The sequence below is a fragment of the Poecilia mexicana genome, unplaced genomic scaffold (assembly GCF_051168715.1).
Source record: "Poecilia mexicana isolate PSO_F unplaced genomic scaffold, ASM5116871v1 scaffold_13, whole genome shotgun sequence".
In the NCBI taxonomy this organism is placed as follows: Eukaryota; Metazoa; Chordata; class Actinopteri; order Cyprinodontiformes; family Poeciliidae; genus Poecilia; species Poecilia mexicana.
In genome coordinates, this window is record NW_028263382.1 from 24383194 (window position 1) to 24402855 (window position 19662).

The 19662-nt window shown below is 40.0% G+C and overlaps 2 protein-coding genes, 1 long non-coding RNA gene and 1 other non-coding gene across 5 annotated transcripts; 3 read left to right on the forward strand and 1 right to left on the reverse strand.

The window, feature by feature from the left end:
* The first annotated feature begins 425 nt into the window (after positions 1 to 425).
* nipsnap2 (nipsnap homolog 2) lies at positions 426 to 7334 on the forward strand. 2 transcript variants are annotated; one of them, XM_015002736.2, is made up of 10 exons: positions 438 to 599; positions 1073 to 1212; positions 1300 to 1345; positions 2354 to 2448; positions 2736 to 2806; positions 2912 to 3052; positions 4113 to 4144; positions 4996 to 5090; positions 6173 to 6256; positions 6345 to 7334. In XM_015002736.2, exons 1-10 carry the CDS (start codon positions 508 to 510, stop codon positions 6407 to 6409), a joined length of 861 nt encoding a protein of 286 aa, XP_014858222.1. In that variant the 5' UTR covers positions 438 to 507; the 3' UTR covers positions 6410 to 7334. The 2 variants fall into 2 exon arrangements, with proteins under 2 accessions (XP_087868046.1, XP_014858222.1); XM_088011920.1 differs by lacking the exons at positions 4113 to 4144; positions 4996 to 5090 and having other exon boundaries at positions 426 to 599.
* Positions 7332 to 12348, reverse strand: psph (phosphoserine phosphatase). The gene is made up of 6 exons (XM_015002737.2): positions 12238 to 12348; positions 11404 to 11547; positions 10146 to 10280; positions 8891 to 9036; positions 8657 to 8805; positions 7332 to 7837 (listed from the first exon to the last, which is right to left on the reverse strand). The coding sequence occupies exons 1-6, from the start codon at positions 12285 to 12287 to the stop codon at positions 7727 to 7729; spliced, it is 735 nt and encodes a 244-aa protein (XP_014858223.1). The 5' UTR covers positions 12288 to 12348; the 3' UTR covers positions 7332 to 7726.
* Positions 12349 to 17080: 4732 nt separating this feature from the next.
* Positions 17081 to 19628, forward strand: LOC106927281 (uncharacterized). The gene is made up of 3 exons (XR_001420263.2): positions 17081 to 17398; positions 17705 to 17804; positions 18889 to 19628. It is a non-coding gene; the product is annotated as an uncharacterized LOC106927281 (long non-coding RNA).
* Positions 18669 to 18744, forward strand: LOC148155833 (small nucleolar RNA SNORA15). The gene has a single exon (XR_015765175.1). It is a non-coding gene; the product is annotated as a small nucleolar RNA SNORA15 (small nucleolar RNA).
* Positions 19629 to 19662: the final 34 nt, after the last annotated feature.

Here is a 19662-nt window from a genome sequence, read left to right on the forward strand (position 1 = left end):
AATATTTGTCTTCCTCTATACTAGAATATATTACTTTGTGTTGATTTGTCAGATTAAAATCCAACAAAATTTCTTTTTTTTTTTATTGAAGCAAATAGTGGATTTTTTATTTTATTTTGTTGAAGAAGATAGTGGATTTTGTTTTGTTTTTGTTCAAGGAGATAGAGGATTTTTTTTTATTTTTGTTGAAGCAGATAGTGGATTTTTTGTTTTTGTTGAAGCAGATAGTAGATTTTTTGGGGTTTTGTTGAAGCAGATAGTGGATTTTTTTTGTTGTTGAAGCAGATAGTGGATTTTTTGTTTTGTTTTTGTTGAAGCAGATAGTAGATTTTTTGGGGTTTTGTTGAAGCAGATAGTGGATTTTTTTTGTTGTTGAAGCAGATAGTGGATTTTTTTGTTGTTGAAGCAGATAGTTGATGCTTTACGTTGTTTCGCCTGTGTAGAAGCGGAGCTCTGTCGCCACCTGGTGGTCAGAGGCGGTCACTGTCTGTGTTTCCTAAACTGAAGATGGCGACAGGAGTCCTTCAGAGAGTCCGCGGAGGCTTCACTCCGGCTAAAAACAGCGCTCTGGCAGCCGGAAACCTCTCTCTCTGGGTCAGGTGAGCAGTCACAGACCTGGGCACCTGGCTGTCGTGTTTGCAGCTTATTACTTTGGCTGTTGTGTGAAATATTCACCCTGCTTTTCTGTGGCTACCATGAGCCTGATAAAGCTAACCCGCTGACTGTTAGCAAACCGGGATTGGCCTTCAGCTGTTGGTCACTCTGAAGATTTATCCCCTATTGATTTATCCCTGGAGGTGTGTGATAAAAGCTGCGTGTGTTGATTGGCAGACGTGAAATAACACCAGTCTCTGTCATATTTTGCCTTTAACCGTGTGTAGTGCTCAAGGTCAGCTTGTTACTTCTTGTTTAGCTTCATCATAAGAAATACACAGGTCTGTTTATTTATTTCAAGCAGCATGTGGGTCATCACCCTTCATGGAAATGCGCTAATATGCACTGTATACTTAAGCTGCATTGTCGCAGTTCCTGGTGTAGTCCTTCATCGTTTCACCCTGTGTTTTTGGTTCAGAGGATTTTCAGCATCCAACAGCAGAAGCAGAGAGGACAGCTGGTTTAGGTCTCTGTTTGTCAGGAAGGTCGATCCCAGAAAAGACGCACACTCCACCTTGCTGACCAAAAACGAGGAAAGTAACCTCTACAAAATTCAGTGTAAGGTCCCCACATGAATATTGGCTCCTCGACTTTTAATGTGTCTAATAATAAGACCAATAATAATGACATGTCTTCCTTCGTCAGTCCATAATGTGAAGCCAGAGTGCCTGGATGACTACAATAAGCTGTGGTAAGTGTAATTATGACTAAAATATGTATATATTAGATTACTAAAATTAATCACAGTGCTTTGCAAAAAATATTCATGCCCTTCGCATTAGACTTTAGACTCTATCACTCAGGTCTTGTGGTTCTGGTCTACTCTTCATCCCCAGAGAGTGCCTGAGAAGATTGGTAATCACATCCTGCTGCGGTTTTTCACATAGTTTTAGGCCTGGACTTTGAGTAAGCCATTCCAACACAAGAAGATGTTTTGATTTTAACCCTTCTGTTGTACCTCTGGCTCATTTTCCTGCTGTAAGGAGAACCTCTTCCTCAGTCCAAAGTCTTTTGCCTCCTCCAGCATTTATCTATATTTAGCTCAATTAAACCTCCTATTTGTTCTCACCTGCTTGTGGTTCACTGCAAACACACTTCAGCACCTGTGTTTAGTAAAGACCAGATTAGTTATTGTTATGTTTATTGTTATGTCTGTGTTATGTTTGAACCTTGGAATGCAGTTCAGTAACATTAGCTTGTCTATATGTTCTCTATAGATGTTCCCTAACAAAGCTGAGGCCTTCGTAGAATAGCAGTAGTCTTACTGAGCTTAAAACACACACAAGTGGACTTTACTTGATAATCACTTTCGAAGACAATTGGTTGCCCTTCATTTTGTTTGGGGTATCAGAGTGGAAGGGGGCTAATTTAAAATACACAAACCTCTTTTCAGATTTTTGATGTTGGGGAAAAAAAAATAGAAAACTTTGCGCCCTTTTAATAATTTTGCACTAGTGCGTTGCTCTCATACATAAACTCCAATATAATGCGCAGAAGTTTACAGTTGTAATGCGAGAATATTAGGGGGGAAAAAAATGAAGTGATCTAAATACTTTTGCAAGGCTCTGCATGAAATCATTCTCAACATAATGCAGACTGAAGGATATGTATTTATGGTTAAAATCAGATTGTTGCTCAGATACTGCTGGTTAGAAGTTAGCTTTAGCGTTTAAACGTCACCTGTGCTCTCCTGCCGCAGCGAGGACGTTCTGCCCTCCATCCATGCTGATAAGTACTACCCCTGTGAGCTGGTGGGAACCTGGAATACCTGGTATGGAGAACAAGACCAGGCTGGTAGGATTACTAATAACAACACACAAATCTGCAGTATAAGCAGGGCTCTGCTGTTGCGCCTGGTTCTGCAATCAGCAGACAAGGCCTACTGCGTCAACATAAAATCCATCATTTACAGACAATAAACTGCCGGTTTGTAATTTATGATTGTTTGTGGATTTTTTAAATATTTCTTTGTTTTTTTTTTTTGTTTTGTTTTTTTTTTTTGGTTAAAATTGTAACTTTGCTGAACTAACTTTCCACCTGGTTATAGTTGAACTGCTGCTAATGAGAAGTCGTTTCTGCAGTTCATCTGTGGCGCTACAGAGGCGGCTACCCTGCTCTGACTGAGGTCATGAACAAGCTCCGGCAGAATAAGGTGACCTCCGTTTCCTGCGCTTTACCTCCGTTTTTTGCTCTCGTTTCATCGCCCGCCCAATAAAGTCAAAGTAAATCTCACGGATCCGTGTCTGTCGGACGCCAGGAGTTCACGGCGTACAGGAAGGAGCGCGGGAAGATGCTGCTGTCGCGCAGGAACCAGCTCCTGCTGGAGTTCAGCTTCTGGAACGAGCCCGTCCCCCGGGAAGGCCCCAACATTTACGAGCTCAGGTCTTATCAGCTCAGGGTGAGGAACGCCGCCAACACGCCATCGCAGCAGCGGAGCTCTGTGCTCAGAGTCATCGCTGCACTGGGTCACAGGAGGAGACTGCAGAAATGTAGCTGACTGCAGGATCTGTTTGCACTGATGAAATTAGGGAAATCTCCTTTAAATATCCACAGTCAAACTCATCAGGAGTATCGCTGTTTGTGTTTACTTGGCGATTTAGTTTATATTAAACTTCAAAACTCCAATATCAGCATTATTCTGTTCATTTTGAGCTTTTATTAACTTTTTTTTAATCAGTTTTCTTCAGTGAAATTCAGTTATTCTTTTAGCAAAAAAACGTTTCATTTTGTTTTGTAGATTTCATCTAATCCACATAGGGTCAAAATTAGACACACAAGTTAAGATATATACACAAATTCATTATCTTCAAGCCTGTATGAAGATTTTTTTACTCTTTACTCGATTTTTGAAGTTGAAGGCTCCATTATTATGCCACACTGAAAAAGGGAACATTTAAAGTAAGTGAATAAGAGCCCAAAATATAACTACAATCTTTACAGATGTTAACAAAGTCTCTTTTTCACGCCTTACTTTTTATAGTGAAATCAGTTTGCAACATTTTCTTCTGTGACACTTCTCACAAAACTATTTCTAGTTTTATCTGAAGCTCTGTTGCGTTCATCAGACCAAATAAAGGAAGAACTCCCCTGGTTGGTCCATTTAGCCCCCACGCATTTGGATTTTTTTATAAACATTTTCAGTAGTTGATCACGTAGATCCGCTCAGAACCAAGCCCTCTCTTGCAGATTAAGTTCTCCTTTCTAATCTGAAAGGTCAGCCTTCATCTAGCTGTGCTCCCCCTGCAACATGTGAAAAATGCCCTCCATTACCACCTGGTCTCGGGCTGAGGTTATATCTGAGAAACGGCAGGAAACGTCTTGACTTAAACCCAGTCGGGTGATTGAAGAAGCCTTCACGTGTCGTTATTCTTCCACCTTAATGTATTTAATCTGGAAAGAAGTTTTGAACACTGTTCTATTGCAATAAGGAATGTTGTGTTTTCTCCCTCCTCCTGCAGCCAGGAACCATGATCGAGTGGGGTAATTACTGGTAAGGCAGCCTGAATTCACTTGACTCATTGAACTGTAGTTACAGAGCAGTTGCAGCACATGAACCCTCTCTCATCACACTGTCATTAACAAGAGATATTCCCCCGGAGACGCTTCGTATTTGAAGCTGCGCTGTAACTGAGATTAGATCTCAAGTGAAGCTGTTTGCTTGACGCATTTGTACATAATAAAAGAGACGTTACTTTAAGCAGCCGTCTTCTTAATGACAAATGACAGCATAATTGAGGCAGCTAAAGATTTTTTTTCCAATAAAAATCGTTCTGTCAACACATCTAGCGCAGTTTTTATATACTTTAGAGCAACGAAATGAGGTGTAGCTGCTTTTCTAACGCGACGCCTCGTATTTCATTCTGTCTCTGGGGGGGGAGAAATATATCCACACTACTCTAAGGCTGGTTAATATTGCCTTTTTGTTGCTTTTCTGGTTGCTTTAATTCGCCGTTATTTGAGGAACCCCCTGTAGACCTATAAATAATGTCAGTAAAGCTATTTAAAGCAATTTCAATGTAATTTGTGTAGGCGACAGCTTAAAGTTCTGCTTCAAGTTACAACAACACGCAGAAATGAGCCTTCAGAGTTTAACAGTCGCGATCTGAAAACGCGTGTTTGCGTTGGGGCGAGCGTAATGAGGCTAAAACATTCCTTTCACAGCAGCTCACTCAACCTGGCCCGCGTTAGGGTTCAGGGCAGCTCACTGATCGATCAGGTTAATGCCAGTTTTCAGACGGGGAGCCAGAGTTAATTGAGACATGAGGAGAGTTTATGATCTTTTGAGGAAGGTTTGGTGTGTTTTGGCGCCGGTTACGACTCGAGCTGCTTCTTGTCCTGCAGGGCCAGAGCAATCCGATACCGCCAGCGCAACAGAGAGGCCGTGGGAGGGTTTTTCTCCCAGATCGGTGACCTTTACATGGTCCATCACCTTTGGGGTATGACTGAACACAAGCAGGGCCAAGTTTACATCACTTCACCTATTAACCGATTTGTTTTTTTTCTTTTTAGTATTGTAAGCTAAATTAGACCTCCAGACTTGTTAAAAGGCCTCACATTGGTTACATAAATCTTGCATTAGGATTTCTGACAAAATAAGCAGAATATAATCCTAAAAAGTTAACTTTTATAAGAAATGTTTATGGCTCTATAAAGGCAGTTATAATTAGCTGAGATCATTTTATTGGCCCTCATACGGAAACATAAACTATCAATGCTAGCAAACTTTGTGTCTTTAAGAAAGGCGTTGAACTACGAAGGCTAACGCAGCGTGACATCACTGGGATACGGCTAAGAACCATAAAACTAAATAAGAAGACGGACACTTAAATACTGCTGTGTTGAAAATAGTAGCAAATTGGCATCAATTCTTATTTCCATCACTCCTTTTGACAGACAATGTTTGTATATGATAAATAATTAACCAACCCAGCAGTTATGGCATGCTACTTATCCTCCAGAAAACCTGCTAAGCCCAGTGGCAGTCATCTAGCGGCCTGCCATTGTTTTTGAGTTAAATGTTTAATGTTGACAGAAAATTTGAAAAATTACTTTGTAATTATGTTATTATGAGGCATTACTAAAAAAATACCTAAATTCCAACTGTAAAGTCTTAAAAAAGAAGTCAAACAATAAAAACGTAAATCAGTAAACGATGCTTAGCCTGGTGGAGGTTCAAATAAAGCCTGGTGGTCCGCCACCAGGCTTTATTTTATATTTTTCGTTATAACGTTGTGGAATTGTATCCCTAAGTAAAGATTGTATGTTAAATTTTTCTGTGGAGTTTAATCATTAAGGTAATACATTTTGTGTAAAAACGTTGAATCAAACTGTTTCTGGTCTCATGAAATGTTCAAACTTTCTGAGAAGCTCAAGTCTGGATTTTTATTATTTGAAAGGAATAATCATAAACAAACAGGAACAAACTCTTCAGATGTATTACTGTGTCTTTTAATGAACTAAATCATCTTTTCTGACTATTCTAATTTATCAAGTTGTCCCTTTACTGTTTGACTCGCAGCTTACAAAGACCTTCTGTCCCGGGAAGCCACCAGGAACGCCGTGTGGCAGCAGGAGGGCTGGCATGAAGTGGTGTATTACACCGGTGAGCTAAATGAAACCCTTCGTACTCCAGCTACTGTGGTTTTCCTTACGTCACCCTGATGAACCTCTCCATGTATCCCTCTCTGCAGTCCCTCTCATTCAGCACATGGATTCTAGGATCATGATCCCAACTAAAGCTTCTCCGCTGCAGTAAGGAGGGACGATCTGTTATCAAGCCGCCCCCCTTTCAAATGTTACATTTCTTCTCTGAATCGCCATCATGGGTCCAACTTTCTGTCAGTGCTACCAAAAACAAAACAAACAAAAAAAAAAAAGCCCTCTTTTTGTTTTTTTTCTTTATAACGTCAAGAATCCACTCCTAAAAGCATCTGCATTTCAATTCAAACTGATGCGGACGGTAGCGTGCTCTTGGTGGCAGACGGCCGAAATGAACCAAATTGAAACCTCCTGATTGTCACATGCAACGTCTCGTGCCACGTTAAAAAGCGGGCCAGAAGAAGAGCTCGTCTCCAGTTTAGGAAGCAACAAAAGTTACTTGAGAAAGTGCAAGCGTGTAAAAAGAACGGCGAGGTGTTGAAATTCATCGCTCAGTGCGGCAGCCATTTATTTATTTAATGTAGAGTACATTGTGTTTAAATGTGTTGACAAAGTGACTCTTTGACGTAAGCTGATCGACATGAGACCTCTAATTTAAGAACATACATTTCAGTGACCTATAAAGGCGCTAAAGTCAGACATGCTGTACAATGCAGATATCAGAATTTTATATTTGTTGTCTGTTACAAACACTCCAGGTTCTTTTCTGTGTTTTATTCTTACGTTTCCTGTTAAAGCGATGTTACCTCTTCCCGGTGCTGTGTTTGTAACTTTTTTTTCCTGATGAGACGGCATGCGTGGTTTTAAAAGTCTGATTTTAATCAAACATTTCTTAACTGTGTAGAAAAAGCGTGGGAACCTGTTTTCCATCAGCGGTCAGGTGAATCTGGTAGGAGGGATGCTGCGTTGTACTGTAATAATGGCTGATTTATCATTAAGGGATCCACATTTATCATTTTGTTTTTAAGAAGAAATATTGTTAAGGAGAGAATGGAAAGAAATTAAAAATCATTCAGACATTCTTTACAGCACCTTCTGGTCTTTAATTGGGATTCTCCTTAAAGGACTGAAGTCACCACAGTTCTTGACAGTCAAGTCAGGTTACAGTTCTCTTAGTACTGAACACATTGCTAGTACAGTTCTCATTGCACATGCCGTTATATAATGCCTACAAGTTATTGGATTCTGATGAGAAAAGTGCAAAAACACTAAAACCTAATGTCCACGCACAGTGTTTGGTTACTTTTTTTTAGTACAAAAAAACGACAACATTGAAGTGAGGTTTGTCTAGTGTAAATACTTCGGTTCATAAAAAAAGTCTACTGAGTGTGTACTGGATAAAAAGCTTGACTGGCACACCTTTGGGTGCAAATATATAAAAGGTTAAATTAGTAACAGAACTCCTATAGCATATTTAAATCTTCTCCAGTTCCTTGAGCAGCTCATCGAAGCTCGTCACATACCAGGAACTTCTCTCCTTGACTTGAGCTCTGACGACATTCCCGCCAAATCCAATGAAAGCATTCTGAAGAAGAAAAGAGTGGATATTTTTATGGAAAAGGCTACTAATGCTAAAGATGCATCACTGGTGAGCGCAATAGGCTGATTTATACCCCGATCAACTTAAAACGCTTCCCTTTTTGATCTGTGAACAAGGTTTACACCCGATGGTGTAGGTGAGCGCCGTCAGGCCAGGCTAACAACGCTAACTAGTGTGGAAGCTAACTGGGTAAAGAACGCTAGAAGTTGCTTTCAGTGTCAGTGAAGTATTAAAAGAAAATTAGGTCACAGTAAGAAGCTATTAAATGGAAACTTTTTTTATGTGAGGTCATATCTTTGAGAAAAAGACCAAACTGTCAGCAAATAACAGAAAAACTGCTCTATATTTTTCTTTTTATCTTTTAACCTCTGATGGAAAACGCTGGACATCAAAATGTGGAAACCTTTAGAAAATCTCAGGTTTATGGTTTTAGTAATGCTAGATGCAGTAACTGCTAATATAAAATGCTAATAACTTAAGTGTTAAGAAAACCCTTATTTTAAAGCAACCACTTTATAAAAAAGCACCATTTGTTCCTTACATTTATATGAATAATGAACAGCAACAGCAGGAAAAAATAGATACTGTTAAAAAAGATATACTATTAAGCCCAAAAATGTTCACACCCCTGGCAGCCACAGATGTAAAGTGATGTTACAGTTTTATAGCAAGAGAATCAAAATCAAATGTGGGATCAGGAACTCAAAGCATTGCAAAATTCAGAAACTGGCTTTACAGTTTCTTAACTTTATAAAATTCTGATCTCTAACATATTAATGCAGATCTTCTCCAGCGAACACTTACCGCTGGGGGACAGGCCTCCAGGTCAGTGGCTCCGTCTCCGATCATCACCACCGTTTCGAAGCCGTACTGCTCCTTCAGCATGCTTATCACTTTTCCTTTGCCGCCGCTCTCAGCTGTGGGCTGAGTTTCGTCAAAACCGGCGTATTCACCTGCAAGTTCAGTTGGAGATTAGACACGGACACAAAACCTGAAAGAGCTGAAAGGACAGAGACGAGCGTTGGACCCGGTTCTCACCATTAAAGTAGAACTTGAGTCGGTTGGCGTAGACGTGGTGCAGGGGGATGTTTAGCTGAGAAGCCACGTGTTCGACGATGCAGCGAAATCCACCGGAAATGAGGAACACCTTTATGTTGCGCTTGTGCAGACGGTCCACGAGCTCCCTGGACAAAAACGAAAAGCTTTTGTGAACTATATGGAGAACTGAAAAAAAAATAAAATAAAACTCGTAAGGATTTTTGACAGGAAAATGTTTATTTATTAAATGCTTCTTTTCAGTTAACATATCAACTCATTCTTTTATTATTTCTCAACAAATTCTGTGTAGTATTGATACAGAGATGGGAAAGTACTTCCCAGCTGCTTCCACATAACTTAAGAGGGAAAGTTAGTAGCAAGGCGCAGCTCACTGGGCAATTCTGACAGTTAACAAGCCTGAAGAATAAAGGTTTGTGTTAACAATACCAAAGCGGAAAGATATCAGCAAACCCCGTAAGAAGCAATTGTTATGGCCTGTCAACCTGGGAAGGATTATTAGGCCATTTATAAATCAACAGGAAGTCTGTCATTTTATACTGAGAATCATTTCACTGGAGTGAATGTCAAGTTTACCCTACAGTGGTGCAACTATAATTGATTTAGAGTATTTGGGCTTGAATGAAACAGAAAAATCAACAGATATGTCTCAGCACGGCTTAATATAACTTCAGAAGTGAAGAATTTTCTTCACACATTTCAGTTGTACATTTTTGAAAGATGCCCATATTTACCTCAAAGAACTAATGGAACACCGTTTTTAGTGTTCAAAGTATAATATTAGTTGATCACTTGTACCCGCTTCAACTTTTAAAGTACTTTTTCAGCTTTTGATTTGTTTTAATTTCTAAGTTGGCTCCATAGTTGGTTTTGAACTATGTATCAACTGGTTAATAAGAGCTGAGTAGATTAACGGCCCCAAAATGGTTTCGTTGGACACAGTACCCAGTCCGCATGGATTTATTCATAATGTTTAAACTTTAAGACATCAATTACTGCCATTACCAAAGCAGGAAGGGAAATATGAGCTAAATTTACCTGGACCTGGATTTGGAAAAACTATGCATCACAAAAAAAAAATCCAAATCATATCACAGAACAGCAACAACAAAATACCTGCATAGCATATACATGTAACATCCAGTTTGTTCTTTACACTTGGATCCAATGTTTCTGCGTGCAGTGGAAAACAAAGTCTGCTGAATTGATTTGCTCTATCAGCTCTCCACACACTTACTTTATGCCTGGAGTCAGCTGAGGCGGGTGATCCGTTATGAGTTTGTTTACTTGTTCTCTGGAACACCGGATGATGGACAGACGCTCAGTAAGGGCCTTCTTGAACGTCATCGAGCCGCCCATGGCTTTACGAGTCCTAAAATGTCAGAGTGGATTTGGTTAATATCTGCTAATATGGTTCATTTTAGGAAGACGGGCTAAATAAACATACAGATGTGTTGAGGACAGAATGTGAACAGATGCAGCACCTTGCAGAAACATCCTGTAAACATCTGGACATTTTATCGAGAGATGTGAACGAAAGATATGTGTAGGACTTTTGTTACAGTTTTTTTTAATGTACATAAATACTAAAGAAATTTTAATTTATGGTATTTGGATTTTAATGGGATTCATTGTGAGGTTAAAGGAAAATGATCTGAGGTTTTCAGTTTTGCAAGTAAAAAAAAATCTGGAAACTGACTTTTATTTGCGTTCAACCTCCTTTACTTTGATGCATCTAAATAAAATCCAGAGCAAGTTGCTGCCACTTAATTATGCAATTAGAAAGAAGAAAGTCATAGCTGAAGGTGAGCTGTGACGAGAGAGGTCCTACTTGGAGTTTGCCACAAAAGATCTGATCAGATGAAACCAAAAGTGACGTTTTTGCCTATACAAAACTAAATGTGGCGAAAACTAACACTGCACATGACCCCAATGCTGGTGGTGGTAGCATCATGCTATGGGGTTTCCTTTCTACGGTAAGGACAGGGAAACAGGTCAGAGTTGAACTTTCTTGTCTCTTGCGAAGAAAACATGTTAGAGGCTGTTGAAGACTTAAAACTGGTACAGTCCAAACTAAGGTAAAGCTTCGTTTAAACAAACTCGTGTTAAAATTGTCCTGTTAACATCCAGACCAAATTCGAATTTAGCAGCTGTGGAAAGACTTAAACATTGATGCCAAGAGAAAGTCCCCATCTAATTGAGGGGTCAAAGAGTTTAGCAAAGAACTCTCTGACCCCTTGAATAAAAGCATCAGTTTAGATGTGCAAAGCTCCTAGAAATATACTCCAATGATTTGTGGCTCTCGCTGAGAGGAAGGTGCAGCTTGCACTGAAAGGTGTGTGTGTGGGGGGAAATCATAGTTGGTCTATTATATACCCCCCCAATTTAAAAAAATCAATTGGCATCTGTTGGAATACGTAGCATGGCAGAATGTGGAAGACCTAAAAGAGTAGAAGTACTTCTGCAAAGGTGTGCGTGAAAAGCGGTTTACGTACATCTCTCTGACCGCATCCCCCACCCCACAGAACTTGGCCAGTTCATCGATGCCTTCTTCTCTGATGACCGTGCTGTCCACATCGAAGCAGACAGCATCTGCTCTCCTGAAGAGCTCCTTTGTCTCCTGCATAGTTGTCATCGTGCTGGGGAGGGAGACAAAAATTCAACATGAGACGAGCAGCAGTGCTATTAAGCCTGGTCATTCAGACTGGGGATGTCAGGTGACATGAAGAGCTAACACTGGGAAGTCATCTGGGCAGTCTGTTACTGTGCTGTTGGTTTAAGGGGACATCTCTTATGCTTGATTTCCTCCTGCATGCTGAGGACGCCGTTTCACCGTTGGAGCAGAAAACTAAGCTATTCACTGAAATACCTATATGTGCAAACTGTGTATCTATCTGACATTAAAAAAAATAACAAACGAGTCTACAACGCAATAATTTGAACTAGAAAAGGCGTTAAAAGTAGTTAACAATTAAAGAAGCCGGGAGGACTGGTGGATGGACATCTTCTGTCTCTGTTGCATCACCCCCAATGCGGCATGCTGAAGACTAAAGGTTCACCCTAACCCTAACCCGTAACAAAAGAGAAAAGAATAACACTCGTGAACGCTGCTGCTGCTACTATTACTCTTCTTATGTAACATATCAAAGCTTTAGTCGACACGGAGAGCCTCTGGAATGTCTTTCCATTTGTATACGGGGGTTGACTTTTACCTACCTACACCTCCAGATCTTCTATTGCAGCCGTGAGCAGTAATAAACTACATAACCCTGCACCACAACACCATAGTAGTCATAAATGTGGAATATTGCGTTGCTCTTTATACATACCGAAAAAGAAGAGGGTTGATCAGGCACGAGAATGCTGGTCGCTTTAACATGAACCGACTGGGACCGCTCTCAATGGGCTCACCGACGAGGAAGAGACGAGCCAGACGACTGACCAATCAGAGAGAAGCCGACAAGGTTCCCGCCCACTCAACCGCTGGCTCGCTGCCATGGCGACCTCAACGGTCAAATACTCAGCAGGGCCGAGCGCAAATCGTGACACCGCACCTCGTACTGGCACTTCCGGTGGCAGGTCTGACACCTGCCACAAGTGCCACTGCGTTCGGCTGACTTCGGCTGACCTCGGCACCTCTTACTGGCACTTCCGCTGACACCTGCCACAAGTGCCACTGCTTTCGGGACTAGCTGCCAGAGTTGCCACTGTGTTCGGGTGACTTCGGCTGACTTCGGCTGACCTCGGCACCTCTTACTGGCACTTCCGCTGACACCTGCCACAAGTGCCACTGCTTTCGGGACTAGCTGCCAGAGTTGCCACTGCGTTCGGCTGACTTCGGCTGACCTCGGCACCTCTTACTGGCACTTCCGGTGACACCTGCCACAAGTGCCACTGCTTTCGGGACTAGCTGCCAGAGTTGCCACTGCGTTCGGCTGACTTCGGCTGACCTCGGCACCTCTTACTGGCACTTCCGGTGACACCTGCCATTAGTGCCACTGTTTTCGGGTCTAGCTCTCAGTGTTGCTACTGACTTAGGCAAATGGACTACATATCCCATGATGCTTTATTACTAGTAGAAGAAGAACTTAAACACAGACGAAGAAGACAGAATTTAATAATTTTTTTTTCGCATAAATACTTATGTTAGCTGAATTCCTACACGTTTATTATATCATGTATGATTCGTTCATCCTATTTATTCACTAAAGTTCATCTGAATAATCCAGCCGACTCCTTCCGTCTTTGAATTAATCAAATACACAGAAGGTATCAGGGATGCCATTGGTTTCGGCACCTTTGTAACAGCTGAGTCTCGCCTCCACTAGAGCTGCTGTTAGATGTCCAGGATGTTTCAGAGCTGTCACAACTGTTTCCGATGTTTTGGGGGATGGCAATGACAGTTTTTTGAAAACGTGTTACTTATAATGCGTGTTTATAAAAAAAAATTCAATGGTAATTGTATATTTATCCATTTAACACTTTGAATATTTTTGACTGAGTTTAATTCAATCAAGATGGCCAATTGAATATACTATAAAGTGTCACTATTACAGTGGAACCTGTCACTATGTTCAAAGACACATCTGGTTAATCACACATCACTGATAGTTAATAGGACTTTTTACTTAATCAAAATGACATTCAACCCTTGCCCATGTTTATATCGCAGAACAGTGGCTGAGATAGTGCAACAGGAAGCCAAATGTTGCAACTGGATAATAGTAATAATAATCAGACTCTGTATAACGTATATTGTAGAAATTAATAAAGTTTGAAAAATAAATTTAAGCTTAATGATCATAATTTCTCATGGAGGAATAATAAGTTATTTGATCCTGATGTAGTAAATTCACACGTTGACTAAACATGAATTTTACAGTAGACTTCAAATTGCTGTTTAAAGTATTTACATACAATGGCTAATAAATATTGACAAATCAATTACTATGCATATACTTTGTGACATAAACTTGAAAAAATGTTGAAACATATCTGCCAAATAAAATAATATGTAAACAGCACAATTTTCTTTGAAAAAATCATTTGCATCTTAAGTATAAACTAAAGTAATTTTTATTTCCAAAAATATGTAACATTCTTGTTCTTAATGCTGCTTAAGATTCACACATTGTCAAATTTTTTGAGGTGTAAATAATTTGTGTTTTGACTTATCAATATTCAATATTGGTGTAAAAAAATTGAAGTTGTTTTAACTTGAAAGTGAAAATCCTCCTGCTGCCTTGAAAATGCTGTTGAAATGCATTTTTTAGCTCAGATTTTAGTCATTCTCTCATCTTTGAATAAGAAAACTTTGAAGACAATGAACCGAACCAGAAAAAAACACAGAGAAGCAACCTTCATTTATGCCACACAAATCTGTAATAAACTTGACAAATAATGAAAAATAGCGGGGATTAAATGTAATAAATAAAAACAAGTAATAACTATTTAAAAATGATTAACTGGCATTTTTGGAAAATTATGATAACATGTTTCTTTTTTTTAAAAATGCATTATCTTAACAAAAAACACTGAAAGTTATAGTGGCTGCCTGGTCTATTAGATAATAGACCAGGCAGCCACTATAACTTATGACATCCTGTGCACTGTCATGGAACCAGGCTGAACATAATGTCACTCTGGAATTGTCAATATCTCATGTTGCCACTGTCAGAAATGTTAACTAATAAGTCAATATTAGTGAACTTACCCGGTTTAATAATCAATAGCATTATATTAAGGTCATTGTATGAAAATAATTATAATCCGGAACTGACAGGAGCTTGTCAGCACTGACATACCATGGCAACCGAGTGTCAGTTGTAGTGGTAGGTACCTACTGGTAGCTATTATCACCTGTTGCAGAAGAGGTCCCATCTGAAAGCGCAGGAGTTGTCTTTCTCTGTTTAAGTCTGAACACCGGCTGTATATTTAAATATGTATGAGAATTATGTTGTAATTAAGATATATTTTATTTCTATTTGTTTGATCTAAAGTTATTCATATGCTACATTCTGTCTGAAACAGATAGAGAATGAGGTTAGCAGCCTGTGGCACCCATGGCCACCTTACTTGTGTCACCTTACCCAGTGGTAAGGTGGCACAAGTGGCACCTTACCCAGAAGCCCGTGGCACAAGTGACAGCTTATGGCAACTGTCAACATGTTTTCACTGAGGCTGTTTATTGGAAACTGAAATTTGAGACTGTATAAAAAATAGACCAGGGCATATTTGCTTTTTTTAAGGGAACAGAATACTTAACAAGAAATGCAATACTTTGTGCCAGATCCACCATTATTTTCATTAATTATAAATTCATTCATATTAATTCTGACACAGAAGCTGTCACCAAAGAATATTATATTTCTATTCTATTGTTTTCCCCACTAAGCATATTTAAATATGCTGAAGTATGTATAATACAATTAAAAATACTTTAAAAATACAACTGTTTATAAATATGGCTGCATGTATAAGGTTTCCAGTAACAAAACAGCGTGTTATGAAAGATTAAATGTTCAAATACGTCATTGTGCCTGTTAAACATATAACGCTGAGTGGAGCGGTCGAACGCTATAAGATGGCCGCCCTAAATCTCGTGAGCAAAAATAGGCGAGAGGGGTCCGTGAGGCGTGGGAGGTGCCAGTATGAGGTCGTGGCAACCCTTGGAAGGTGCCGAAGTCAGCCGAAGTCAGCCGAACGCAGTGGCAACACTGACAGCTAGACCCGAAAGCAGTGGCACTTGTGGCAGGTGTCAGCGGAAGTGCCAGTAAGAGGTGCCGAGGTCAGCCGAAGTCAGCCGAAGTCACCCGAACACAGTGGCAACTCTGGCAGCTAGTCCCGAAAGCAGTGGCACTTGTGGCAGGTGTCAGCGGAAGTGCCAGTAAGAGGTGCCGAGGTCAGCCGAAGTCAGCCGAACGCAGCGGCAGCACTGGCAGCTAATCCCGAACGCAGTGGCACTTGTGGCAGGTGTCAGACCTGCCACCGGAAGTGCCAGTACGAGGTGCCGAGGTCAGCCGAAGTCAGCCGAACGCAGTGGCAACTCTGGCAGCTAGTCCCGAAGGCAGTGGCACTTGTGGCAGGTGTCAGCGGAAGTGCCAGTAAGAGGTGCCGAGGTCAGCCGAAGTCAGCCGAACGCAGTGGCACTTGTGGCAGGTGTCAGACCTGCCACCGGAAGTGCCAGTACGAGGTGCGGTGTCACGATTTGCGCCTGCTGTCTCTCCAAATACTATGCGTTAGCAAAGCCGAAAAAAATTACAAAACGGTTGGAAAACTTGTTAGGCATATTATCAATTGATGTAACAAAAATAAACTCAAATAAGTTTGAACTTAAATTAAATTTATATTTATATATATTTATATATATTTATATATATATATATATATATATATATATATATATATATATATATATATATATATATATATATATATATGTAGTCAGCATTTTGTTAATAAAGCTCGATTTTCAGTGAAATCCCGTGACCTATATTGTACATTTTGCAATTCTCATGAAGTTCTTTTTTTATGTATGTTTTCAACTGTTCAAAGACTAAACTAATACACACATTTAGTATTTAAGTCAGCACAACTAATGTGCCATTAATTTCAGAAATAAATCAAATTTGTTTTTTGTAAATCAACGATTCATTATCTTCTGAGTGTAGAGAGTCACAAAAGTGTTTTGGGTCTAATTAAAATCTTCTACTCTTAGTCTGGCAACACAAGTCTGCATTTCACTGCCAAAGTTAAGAAATAAGTTTAGTAGTAGTATCTTATTATGGTACTTGTATCATATCATAATTTTCTTGTATCAACAAGATACTGCTCCAAAATTTATTTCCAAGCTCTGGCAGTCAAACACTGCTTTGTTTTTCTTTCTTCCCCCCCCCCCCCCTGTCTTGTTTATTCATTTGATATGGATTTCAACCTGTCTTGTTGGGTTCCTCTTTTTCCTCCAAAGGTAACCCTGGTTACTCTGGATGAACATTTTGAAATCGATTCTATTTATGTTGTATTAACTTCTGAATCTAAATAAAATAATCAAAAGCATGTAATCCATCGTTCTGGCATTTATCAAATAAAATGACTTTTAATCTCAACTGACCTAAAACAAGGAAAGTATAAGCTGATTTAATGTTTTACAGGACAATTAAAAATGTTTTTTTTAAAGGGTATGTAAATCTGTTTACAATATCTGGTTGTAATCGTATTCAGCCTGCTTTGCTTTCTAGGAAACCATTTTTTTATTTTCTTCTCTTGTACACAGTGTACTTACTACAACAGTGTTCAACCTGCTTTCCAGGAAACCTTTTTATTTATTTATTTATTTATTTTTAACTTTTTTAAGTACTTGCAGTTTTGATTCCAGATTAGTGAGGGGCGCTGGTGAGCTTGTTGTTGATTAGAACAGCCTCAGGAGAAACGTTCTAAAGCAGAGAAGAAGAAGAAGAAGAAGAAAGATGCCGATGGGCCACGTCGGTTAAGGTAAGTAGGAAGTAGGGTTAGAGATAAAACCTCGGGAAAAATTGTACTCTTTAAAGACAGGGGGAGATTTGAAAGATGAACAGATGGAATTGCCGCTTCCAGCTTATTATAAGTAATTTAACTGCGTGTTAAATCTAAAATCGTTCATTTCTGGTGTCAATGCGGGCTCAGTATGTGGCTCTTCACGGTTGTAAATGCATTATAAAGTGATGACAACGTGAATGTGAATGTACGTGTTGCTTGTAGTGTTTACAGGTCGGTAAACAGTTATAACATTGCTATGCATCCTTTTCTCCTGTGATACAGGAGGAGAGTGGAGCCGGTGGCCTGATGCCAGCCATCAGCCAGGCTAAAACAGATGCTACAACAGATGCTAATTTAACACGCTGACCCGCTGGTGGCAGAGGTGAGGAGGGGGGAGCATGCACGTGGTGCTGGGATGATGAGGAGAGTCGATTTATGTCCCATCTCTAAGTGAAACCAGCTTGTAAATAGTATCTGCAGGTTTGGTTTTTAATAATCAGCATTTCTACTGTTAAACTTTAAAAATGTTACGAACAGAAAAATGAAGCAGTAGTAAAACTCGGTTTGCCTGCTACATTGTCATGTTTAATACCACAAAGAGGAGAAAGCGTTTGTGAAAAACATGGACTGTGTTGTATTCTATGATCTACTTTAGGTTTAATTTTCTTCAACAAATATAGCTGGTGTTGGTTGGTTGCACGCCACAATTTAGGAGCCAGCACATACACACACATACTTTCCCAATACTGCCCTCGTGTGGCAGCAGTAAGAAACACGGTGGAGGAGCGTCACAAAACGCATTTTAAAGCCCTCGTTTTTACTGGCTTTTCCACTGAGAATTTGTGCCTGCAGAACTTACAATAATTTTGTTTATTTATATACTGCCACTTGACAACAGATGCCACGTCAAGGCAATTCATAATGAATCATATCGAATCCAGAGTCCAAATTCATGTCAAATCAGTCTGATTTATTCCATTATAAAACAATCATAATCAGAAAATATTGGGTGTGAACAATATGGCATCACTATATCACTATTTATCTAAAGTTGTGTAATGGTTTTCTAAACTGCTAAGTTGGCTGTTAAGATATCTTTTTTATTTTTTTTAAAGGATATCCTAACATCCACACACCAAGCATGCTTTGAGTGCTTTAGTTCTTTAACCTTGTTGAATTATCACCACAGAACATGTTACTAGCCATAATGTGTTTAAAACCACATGCATATAGCATGTTTCTGGATGCATGGCTGAATTCTGTGTTACTTTGCATGTAGTAAATACAGTCAGACACCATGCTAAATTACTGCTCTCACAAACTGACACAACAAGATCAGAGTGGTCGTAATGTCCCTCGTTCTTACGTCAGAGTGACAACATGTTGAAAACCTTGGATTTAAAATCTCTGTTTGTTTACTGATGGTGAGGCTTGCCTTACAGTCTGCTCTGCTTTTCATTCGTCAGAGTCCTGCAGCACGTGATTGAGCTGTTACTACACCTGACGGCAGCTCTCTAACTGACCTGACCTTCTCGCAGGACGGTATGTTTTACTCTCACCGTTAGCGGTCGCACACGTTACGTGATCGTTGGGATCAGTGGGAAGGAAAGGTGACCCGTGGCATGGCTGAATTCTGCTCCAGCTGGTTCTCCGTACTGGACACAGTCAGACACCATGCAACAGCCTCGTCTCATTTCTGCCAAAAACCAAATCACCTGGGCAGCTGCTTTCCTCAGCTTTGTCTGGCTACACAGGAATGAGTACAGTGATCTGCTTGATATCATTGATAGGTTTTTTTTTAGAAATTAATGTTCCTGCCGTATTTTCCAGCAGAGCGCCCAGTTTCCAAACGGGAAGAGACTCGACGTTTTCATCTGTGGTAACTACACTTCACTGAAATGCTTTTTCCCTCTTTTTTTTGACAATCACAAAGCAATTGTCTGTGGCACTATTATTATTATTATTTATTTTTTTTACACCGTTTAAAAACTACATGAAACATCTTGTTTCATGTAACACAATCACTTTTCACACCTGGACACAGCCAGACCGCACATGAAGCTAAAAACAGGCGCAGCAGGGCCACCCCTGGACAGGAATGAGGAAGGCCCAGTGCCAGAAACAAGCCCTCTGTGACCTGTGGTGCTTTCTGTGACCCCTTCTCCCCCACTCCTTCATAATAAACCTGTCACTGTGCTGAAACCAACTCTGTGTGTGCTGCATTTGTGTAGGTGGGAACA